Raw genomic sequence first — 10,126 nt, 5'->3', positions numbered from 1 at the left:
GAATGTTAAAAGAGAGAAAAATAGATAAGGGGTAAAACAGTGCGGCCGAGGTTGTAACGTGCGAGAATAGATGCTCTCCGGATCTCTTTAGCCAACGTCATCGAATTAAATAATTCGAATTTTTAAAATTTTATCTAACGATAAAAATTATTATAGCTTTTAAGATGTTAAAATAAGTGAACAGTTGAATGAAATTTCAAAAATCTGAATTACTTGATCCAGAGATGATCTCTCCTCGTAACGTGGGGATTGGTTGATGGTGTTGAGGCAATTAAGTAAGGAAAATGATCCTCATCAGATCTTTTTCCTGAGGATTTGGAAAAACTCGTAATCGTGTCCGTTTATTATACATTGTACAGTTGATTTTCATTAAGTAGTATTTATATTTAATTTTAAATTTTAAATAATTTCTAACTGCACGATGTACGATGAATGAATACAATTACGAGATGTTCTGAATCCTTCCCTGGATCCGGCGATGATCCTTTCTCCGTTAAGTAAAGCAACATTAACAGTAAAAGTAAGACTAAAGAATGGTAAAGAGAGAGAAAAAGAGAAAAGGGGTAAAACATTGCGGCCGAGGTTGTCATGTGGGAATTGGTTGATGAATATTGAATCATGGTAATCTATTCCCAGTTTGCGTCCAGTTTCAGTGATTCAGTGGTGTCGCAGGACCACATCTAACCAAATAGGAGATTACATTTTATGCATCAATTTATAATTTTTTTTTTTTTTTATAAGACTTATGAATCCATACAATGTTAAAATTCTATATATTTTTGTTATTGAGCTATAGAGTTACATCTCTTCATGAAACAAGGTCTTGAGTTCTATATACATTCATAGCCGTTGTTTATCAGCAATAAAGTTTATTCCCAAATTCGAGTCGTGTCTAGAAAGTATGAAACACATAAGGTTCGTCAAAGTTCTAATTGTTTGTATTAATCTTGAACCTATCTAATGTTGTGATCTTCTTTATGATTATTAATATTGGAATTCTTTTATTATTTTCATATTTTCTATTATTACTCCAACAATTCTAAAGACAAAATTTTCTTGCAATAATTAGAAAAATATGGATTTAAGGAGAGTGAGGTGGGTATTATGGTGAAGAACTATTATGCAAAGTGGAGGGAAATGGTATCGGTGCCGAGGCTGATGAGTGGCTGTATTGATCGATCTGTCTAGAATTTGAGAGAGTTTGTAATGTAGCCATGTTCTAAGATTCTAACTAAACTACCCGGAAGATCAAAAACTTAATGAAGACCGAGATCTCGATCATGCCCTAACCGAGGCGAAAAAGTTCAGTAGCATAATTCTGAACACTACAATCCTCAAATCTCTAGGTAAGATCCTTGCGCTGACTAAGAAGAACCATATCTCACCTGTAACAGTGTTAGCAGTGAAACCACCTAATTGCTGATTTCAACTCTCAAAGTGTACGGCTATGCCTAATCGAGATCTCGCTCCAATCCAATCAAAACAAGGACAAACTTTCATTTGTTTCATTTCAGTGCTTTGTGGAACCTAAACAACCCGTAAACTCCATCCAATCAAACAATCGCTTGAAGCGGGGAATAGACAGTCTGAAAACTACGACGAGCACAAATAAATGTTACAGGTTCAAATCCTAACCTAAATCTAGAGGCATGAGACACAAAATTTTCCTATAATCCATGGTTGTTCTTGCATAACTGCAACCTCTTAAGTTGCATACGGAATTGTCCTCTAACCTATGCATTCATATTTCAAATGAAGCAGGAAGCACAAGAGCCTACCACGCATATATCTCAGAACATAAAGAGAATTAGAGTTGCATCATATATAACCAGATTCTTGTAAAGCACAGATCATAGACGAAGCTGCAGAGTTGTCCGCATCTTTTATTCTCGACCTTTCATCTCCCACCATGCATAGCACACCATCCGCAGTTGCAATTTTGACCGACGATAAAAATCTCCTCTCATGTGAAGGACCTTCATCTTTCTCAATGCTGCAATTGAAAAACAAATACAAATATGCATAACTACAGAAGAGACAAATTAATTCCAATAAAAGAGAACATTTTTCTTCAAATACGTTTAGAGATCATGATAAGGGTAAAGAGATTCATACGTGTAAATTGGTTTAGGCCACTTCTTCTTGTCACAAAGCTCATGCAACTTTTGTTTTGCTTCTTCAATTTGAAACTTACCATCATTTCTGGCAATAAACTCCATCGATCTGCCACTTACACCCAACGATTTCGACAACTTAAAAAGAGCTATCTTAGCAGCATTGAGTTTGGCAATCTCCTTCTGCTCAGAAGAACCCGAGGCAACAAACACGCCATCAACATAGACACTAGCAATACTTTTGGTCTCATCTCTCCAATGCTTGATATCAACATGTTTCCCGTGCTTCTGGCAAAGCTCAAACAACACTGTAACGGGTTGCGGTTGACTTTTCACTTCTTCAAGAGTGACAATGGGCTCCAAAAGGCGCCTAAATTTCTATAAATGTACATCAGCAACAACAACAAAAATTAACAGGTTATACCCAACTTCTAAACGCTTGGAAACTTAACAAAAGCTAATCAAATACACACCATCCACAATTTTTCCAGATCAAAGTTCAAGTCAACATACATAGCTGCTGCCACAGACTCCACCATATCCGCAAGAACCTTAGGAGCTCTCACAGAACCACGATATACAAGCGGCGTCTCGTCTTCTCTAGTGACAGCTTCAGTAAACTCCCTAACCTAAAATTTAGAACAAATTGCACAGAAAGCCCCAAATTAAAACCATTCAATTAACAACCCAAATCTCTGACCAAAAAGAAGAATCAACAACCCAAATCCTTAATAAAACAAAAGAAATTATCTCGACAGTTCATTGAACTCCTTAACCTAAAATTCATAGCAAATTGCACACAAATCCTAAAGTTAAACCATTAATTGACAACAACAATCCTTTAAGAAAATTAACCCGGAAAAACAATGGGAAAAATCTTAAAAGAAAACAAAGTTAAAACCTACGAAACAGTTGAGCTTTTCCAAAACAAAAATCCAGACAACAAGAAAACACAAACAAGAACAAAAACCCAAGTAAATGTTCCTCTTTTTGTTCTTTCTTTCTTTCTTTCTTTTCACACATAATCCAGAGAGTCACAAAAAATGAAATCGATTGAGAACAAAGAGAATAATTAATTAATTAATTATAACGAACCTTATCGCGGAGAGCAGGTGCACTGTGGCGGAGGTGGCGGTAAAGGCCGTGCCGGACAGCCACACGTGCCAGCTTCTCGGTGCTGACATTGGCGGAGCGCAGCAGAGAGAGAGTGCCGGGGTCGAGCCCAGGATAAGCAAGGAAGAAGTAGTTGCTGAGGGCGAGGCTGAGAGCTGCGTCGCCGATGAATTCGAGGCGCTGGTACGACGGGGATTCGGAGTAGGAGGAGTGGGTTAGGGCTTCTTCTAGAAGCTCCTTGTTCCTGAAATCGTAGCCCACGATTTGCTCCACGGCTGCCACGGACTGCTGCATTTCCGGCGACGGCTGGACCCTACGATCCACGATGCAAATCATGATTTGCGGATGTTTTTTTGTAATTTAATTTTAATATTTATGGGTTTTATGAGGTTGGCACTTGGAAGTTGGAGACTAGTCTGACAAGTTTTGAGTTCAAAGCACCTGGTTCGTGATGGGTAGTACTTCTTTAAAGTGACCAGCTTTAACCAATGCCAAACCAACGGAAGTGGGGAAACGGGGGTTATTACCAAATTACAATTGGGATTTTATCTCAGTTGCGTTGTTGTTTAATAAATATTTGTTACATGTTTAAAAAATACGTTATTCGTTTAATAAATAATTTAAGTATGGTGGAGTAGTGACATGAAAAGAAAAAAACTCACATCATAATGCTAAATTCCAGTTATATAACAAATGTCAGGGGTTTAGAAACATAGAAATTTTAACAAAATGGACAAATAATTATGGGTAAAATGATGCAATGGAAAAATATGATTGACGGATTGAACAACTTTGAATCCGATAATATAAGTTGAAATCCAATCGGGAAATTTAGAAAAATAACCAGAATTTAGACCCAAAATAGAATTATAGCCACCCTTTTAAATTTATGATAATTATAACCAAATTGATATGAAAGTGGTAATATACTCTTAAAATAGAAATTGAGAGATAAAGAGAGTTCGAAAATAAATGTTGCAAAAATTTACTTCTTTTCCACCTCCAATTTCTTAACAACAATAGAAACCCAACAACAATGTCATAGAAAAATGATGAACAATAAATAATTTTTGCTAAAACCTCCATTAGTCAAGCGTTGGAGATTTTGAGTTTTAGGGTGAAAATTAGGCCTGTTTGAGGGACAATTTCCTTCATTCTGGTGCCCAAACATTGAGCACTCCCGACAGATGAAGCAGAGTATCATCATCAGAATCAGAGACAAAGAAAAGCAACAGAATATCAGCAAACCCTATCTCACGGTAGAGGGAGTGGAGCAAGTCTGTTGCCAGCCAGCCACTTTAGCTTCAAGTCATTGCTTTTTTGTTTCGGCCGAACAAAGCCTAGAAGGACATTTTATCCTGTCTGGCATGCCTTAACTCATCTTTAGCTCTCAATTCCGAGAGATTTTTCAATGTGATTAGAACACGAAATGGTACATCACATGTTATTATACTAATGATGAAATATATCCGCTCCCCGCCCGCGGCTGAGGTTCTCCTACTTAAGCTATCTTTTCGTAGGCGTTTGCCTCCGATGGAATCAGAGGTTCTCCACGACTTTGTCCGCGTCAACAAACACTTCAGTTCGATTCTAATCAATGGCTTATCAAAATTCAAACAAAATATGTTTACACAACAAAGGTTTACTTTATTCATAATTTTGCCACAATTCAACATCAGAGATGAACCAACTAAGAAGACCATTTATTTCTTCCGGGAACAATCAACTTCAAGCGAAGTCAATAGTTTAAACTTGGCCTCCTCAGGCCAAGTTACAGAAGAAACATTTTGTAAATTACAGAGAAAGATAAAAGAGTTTGCCAATTAGCATTGAGACAGATAAATTAAAAAGCATCCAGCCCTCTCTGATGCATTATGCAACAGACGGCAGCCCAAAGACGACACCAAATTATTTGCATTAGTTCATCATCATCTGATCAAATCCTCCTCCACCCTGAAGCGCAGGAACCCGACTAACACCAACGTTGTGAAGCAACTGCTGCAGCCATCTCCTTGTCGTTGGATCTTCCTGAAATTGTCACGAATATAATTAACTTTGAAAGTAGACCAGACAACTGCGTCCAAATAAAAGAGTAGGGGATACCGAAAAGAAACAGTAAATCAGACTCAAAAGTATATTTTTTCAAATATCTCACAAACTATGTCTGGCAACTATATGTACCCTCGAAGACGAAAGAGGTTAGTTTTTGCTTTATTTCCAGACTAGTCGTTAAGATCAATTATGAATTACACAGCACATGCATCCAGAAAAGTACTTACACGGAGGGAAACACTGAAGGTAGCATCTCTCAACATATCGGGAAGACAGCTCCTCAAAGCATCACAAGCCCTGATGATAAAAAACAAAGAACAGATCCAATCAAATGATTAACACGAGATATTGAAGAAACAAAAGTAATAATAATAAATCTACTTCATTCAATCAACCTTGGGTTTTCTGACAGTCGTAGATAACATCGGATAATATGTTTTAGCAAGCGAGATGAAGGCTGGTCAGCAAGTGATGCAACCATGGTTCCCAAGACTCGACCCACTGCGAAAAAACGCTCAGCTGTAGTACAGATATAATCCAAGCCTACATCATCCAACAAAATCTTTTGAACAATAAATGTCGCCACCTGTGATGATAACAATTTCTGTCAGGCAACCATATACCTTGCATTCAAACTCGGTCAGTAAGAGAAAAGTTTTGCAGAGATGCTATACTGAGATCTACTGAAACATATAAAGATGGGAAGAAAAAAAAGAAACAGACACTCAACTGTTTTTGACAGTTCACTACCCATTTCCATAGTTCGCAGGCACAACGGGATTATTTCAGTTGATAGAAGAAAACTAATCACTTCTGTATCATCGACCTGGTAAAAAGAAGTAAAAGGAATTAATATTCCAATTTCCAAATATATTTGTCTGGCATAAAAGTGCTATATAGGGTTTATCACAGCAACATTATTCTCCTCTTCAGGTTTCATGTGTTCACATGTGAGAGAGTGAGAAGAAGAGTTGCAAATAAAGGTGCATGTGCAGGATAATATTACAAGTGGGATTGAATACCCATGCAAATAAAGCAATGTTACAGATAAACTATTTTCTCGTCGGAGTTCACGCTACAGGACTGGAAAGGGTCCAGTTAAATCTTTCACTAAATGATGGATGTAGTAAAGCCACCTAACTCAATCAATGTTATAAAATAAATAAATAAAAACTAAGCGTTCTTTTTATCCCACGTTAGATTCTCCTAGTCCTTTCATTTCTCATATCAGCTACACAAGCAAGATTGGAAAGAGTGGTTTTAGTCAAGGCATGCATCAAGTTTTCATATTTAAACTCTTTTACATATCATTTCTCAAAGCATGTGGCCATGTACCTATCCAGTTATACTTGTATATCAACTGGTTATTTACTTTTGTTCATTTTATCACACATACAAATAAAAAGACAAATATACCTATCAGTTTGCCAAATAAGAATAACATACCTTCACTAAGGCACCAATGACTCCTAAGCTGGTGAGTCTCAAGTACTCGAAAGGCCTTGACTTGCTTGTTGTATTAAGGAAAGGGTACAAATATAAAGGTATATGAGCTGCCAACCACAGGAGAAATGAAAAAATCGTTGGTTAAATATTATACATAAACATCTAACAGAAGCTGCATGAAAAAAATCATGCTTCTGTGTACAAGCACGCTAGAAAGAACATTTCAAGCTTTAACTGTAAACAAGATAAAAGTTATTACCGTTAAGGAACAACATCCTGGTGTCTGGGTGTGATGCCACACACTACAAGAAGATACAAAAGGAATATGAAGCATACAATAATAATGAGATGTGTAAAATATAGGCCAAGCCTCTTGTATATGGAAGATAACTGTAGTTTAGAACAAAAATAACGTGCATCGATAAAGATTACATATATAATTTAAAAGGCGACAAGAATGGACCTGAAGAAGCGCTAGAGCATTGCAAACTCGATTTGATTGGGCTGGAGTTAAATTTGGTGGGGACAGAACAGGGTATATTGAAACTATCTCCTGCACAAAGGATAAAGAGTAGAGTGAGAATCCATCATCAGGGATTACGACAAAAGAGTGTCTGGTAATGTTGATTTATCAAACAAGAAGTCAAATGATGGTACGTCAACGATGCACGGACATATGTATAACACAAGTCCTACTCCTACATACAGAAAGAAACTTGCTACCCTTGTCCATGAACGAATTTACAAAACAAGCGAACAAAAACCACAAAAAAAAAGGAAGTGCAATAAGAATGACATGAATATAAAACCAAAAAATTACATACCTGTAACAGAGCAGCTATAGTACCGAAAGAATTCCACAACAATGGAGCCAAATCTTGAAATAATTCTCTCTTCTGAGAAGGGGTACAGGAAAGGAAACAGGGGGTTAACTAGTAGTATGTGTATATGTACATATATAGTACCAAAGGGATTCAACATTAAGAAGACAAATCTTAATAATGAAAATAAAAACCATGAAAGGCAAACCAAGTACACTTTCAGCACAAAAATTTTAGCAGTAAGAACTAAGAACTTATTTCCAGTGAAGAATACATGAGCATAGCTCACACAGGGGTGGCAAATTTATCGTTGTATCGCAGTTATAGTCATACCCATTTTTTCTTTTCTTATACCTTTGAAAATAAAAGAGAAAATTAGGTCAAAATAGTATTTGGTAAGTGCTTGAAAACACCGTCAGGCTCTTATGGATAGAACCAACTTCTTTCCAGATCTGATATGCAACTGTTACTAATGTAGCCAATGAAAACTTCAAACTAATAAAGCAAATTAAGAAATTATGCAGCCTATTTAGTATGTTATAATGGCATTTATATCACTTTCATTCCCATACCACCGATAAAGTTAGAGCACCCAACCAAGGACCAATTGACAATGAGTGGAGAAGCACAAGATCGTAAATATATTCCTATGTGAGACTTCACATTCCAATTGTGTAAACACACTCAACGCTACCATCATGTGTAATGTAGAGTAACTTGAGCTAAACACATGGAGCTAAGCGCGTGGACAACACATACATGGGATGACATGAGGCACGTGTAGCCGTAGGGGCTTGACACATAGATTGTGTGCTTGGATACGTGATGTAAAATTATGTGCATGGCTTTGCAGTCCCGACGTAAAGATTTATACTCTAAACAACGACTACACCATTCTAAACCCAGACACACAAAACAGATTGAGCCACCCACCTTCTCCATAACCAATAACTGAAAAGGTTCAAAACTCCATCTAAAACAAAAATTGATTACACATAATCGATACAGACATACCGGAAACATAAACAAATGCATCAAGATCCAATTTTGATCCTACCCTAGGAACAACTATAGTAAGGTGGCTACCACATGCATGCTGTGACTACAAAGATGCTAATTTGAAGTCTCAACTCTGACAAGAAAAAAAGAACAAGCATCCCCGCTTCTCACAAAACACATATCACGCAAAAATAATCATCTCATTACCCCAATTGCCTTGATTTTCTCAGCAAACAAACAGAATCACAGGACAACGAAATGATGCTAAAACAAAACAAAACTCAATAGAACCCAAATCACAAACCCTAAACCCAAACTTCAAACTTTATCATAAAATCTTCAACCCCATAAACCCTATAACAAAAATTAAACAGAAACCCAACATGCTAAAAGGGATTAATCAAACACAGCGGAACTAAATTATTCAGAAATAATGAGAGCAAAAAGATTAGACCTTGGAGAGTTCAAGGAGCGCGTTTTCACGAAGTTGGGGGTTGCTGAGTTCGAGCACCAACTGCTCCGCCGACGCCATGTTCGGGTCCCTGTTCGGCTGGGCTCCGGCAGCACTGGGGTTAGAACCGATCGGGCCTCCAAACGGTGCGCTCATCTCCACAAACTAGCAGAGACTCGCCATTTCACAGCAGGAAGTTGTCAAAGCTCTCAGCTTTTGCCATTGCTTTCTCACAGTTCGCTCTCAGCTATCCGTATAGAGAGAGGGGAGAGAGAGAGCGTGTGTGTGAAGAAGACAAGTACAATTTCGGGAGGAGGAGTTGGTTTTATATTTGAAGACACGTACTGGACATGCGCGTGGGAATCGCCCCCGATGTTGACACCTCACTTTGGATTGAACTGATATAGTAGTACGGTTGAAAGGGAAAGTGTGTCTACGCGCCACTCTGTCGCATGGATGCGGTTTTAAATGCTTCCGAGCAACTTATCCGAAAGAATTAAATTCGATACAACTTTTTAATAAATTTGGATTCACTATTAATTCTGTAACTTTTATATATAAAATGAAATAATATTTGATAAAACAACTCGAATTCCATGTGATAACAAATTGGGATTTACATTTAATTATGGGAGCTTGTATACAAAATCACATGATATCTTGTTACGATAAAGCACGATTAGAATTGCTTAACGAACTTGGATTCATCTTTAATTGAATGACTCGTGTACAATTCGCTAGCTGGTTACAATAGAGAACGATTAAATTTGACATTGAGAGAATCCAACACGGATACCTAAAGGGTGACAAAATCGTTATATGAAAATGATGTGTAAAAGGTACAAATAAATCAAAACTAAAATTTAAAATTAAATTAAACTAAGAGTGCTAAGTGTGGACATGAACCTTATTACAACACATGCAGTGTCGGGAGCATAGATAAAACTGCAGCATAATTAAAGAACATTCTCATCCTGGATAGGAGGATACTTATACAAAACAAGGAAGAATAACTTACTACATTATCAAAAGTCGATGTTAGCAAATGTCAGTAATCCTCAACTCCACCAAAGTACTTCCACTATGTCAATCATTAAACTAGTCAACTCAAATAACTAAGGAAAAATACT

General features: G+C 37.1%; 2 protein-coding genes across 3 annotated transcripts; both read right to left on the bottom strand.

Annotated features, from left to right (window-relative positions):
- Positions 1–1,477: 1,477 nt before the first annotated feature.
- On the bottom strand, positions 1,478–3,692 carry LOC103946675 (ribonuclease 3-like protein 2). The gene is made up of 4 exons (XM_009357438.3): positions 3,210–3,692; positions 2,588–2,743; positions 2,116–2,492; positions 1,478–1,993 (listed from the first exon to the last, which is right to left on the bottom strand). Exons 1-4 carry the CDS (start codon positions 3,561–3,563, stop codon positions 1,819–1,821), a joined length of 1,062 nt encoding a protein of 353 aa, XP_009355713.2. The 5' UTR covers positions 3,564–3,692; the 3' UTR covers positions 1,478–1,818.
- Positions 3,693–4,853: 1,161 nt separating this feature from the next.
- On the bottom strand, positions 4,854–9,304 carry LOC103946673 (CCR4-NOT transcription complex subunit 9). 2 transcript variants are annotated; one of them, XM_048564040.1, is made up of 9 exons: positions 9,000–9,304; positions 7,550–7,621; positions 7,189–7,278; positions 6,985–7,027; positions 6,726–6,832; positions 6,010–6,105; positions 5,675–5,865; positions 5,507–5,576; positions 4,854–5,301 (listed from the first exon to the last, which is right to left on the bottom strand). In XM_048564040.1, exons 1-9 carry the CDS (start codon positions 9,150–9,152, stop codon positions 5,200–5,202), a joined length of 924 nt encoding a protein of 307 aa, XP_048419997.1. In that variant the 5' UTR covers positions 9,153–9,304; the 3' UTR covers positions 4,854–5,199. The 2 variants fall into 2 exon arrangements, with proteins under 2 accessions (XP_048419997.1, XP_009355707.1); XM_009357432.3 differs by having other exon boundaries at positions 4,854–5,255; positions 9,000–9,302.
- Positions 9,305–10,126: the final 822 nt, after the last annotated feature.

This window comes from the organism of the source record quoted next, unplaced genomic scaffold (genome assembly GCF_019419815.1).
Source record: "Pyrus x bretschneideri cultivar Hongxiangsu unplaced genomic scaffold, Pyrus_bretschneideri_v1 Contig38, whole genome shotgun sequence".
In the NCBI taxonomy this organism is placed as follows: domain Eukaryota; kingdom Viridiplantae; phylum Streptophyta; class Magnoliopsida; order Rosales; family Rosaceae; genus Pyrus; species Pyrus x bretschneideri.
Note: the sequence above shows the minus strand (reverse complement) of the source record. Positions and strands in the feature narration are given on the sequence as shown.

Coding starts and splice junctions, on each gene's coding strand:
- LOC103946675 (XM_009357438.3), bottom strand. CDS start 3,563: ATGATTTGCATCGTGGATCGTAGGGTCCAGCCGTCGCCGGAAATGCAG. Junction 2,744..3,209: donor CACCTGCTCTCCGCGATAAG/GTTCGTTATAAT, acceptor TCTAAATTTTAG/GTTAGGGAGTTTACTGAAGC. Junction 2,493..2,587: donor ATCTGGAAAAATTGTGGATG/GTGTGTATTTGA, acceptor GTACATTTATAG/AAATTTAGGCGCCTTTTGGA.
- LOC103946673 (XM_009357432.3), bottom strand. CDS start 9,152: ATGAGCGCACCGTTTGGAGGCCCGATCGGTTCTAACCCCAGTGCTGCC. Junction 7,028..7,188: donor ATGCTCTAGCGCTTCTTCAG/GTCCATTCTTGT, acceptor ATCTTCTTGTAG/TGTGTGGCATCACACCCAGA. Junction 5,256..5,506: donor CCTTCAGTGTTTCCCTCCGT/GTAAGTACTTTT, acceptor TGACAATTTCAG/GAAGATCCAACGACAAGGAG.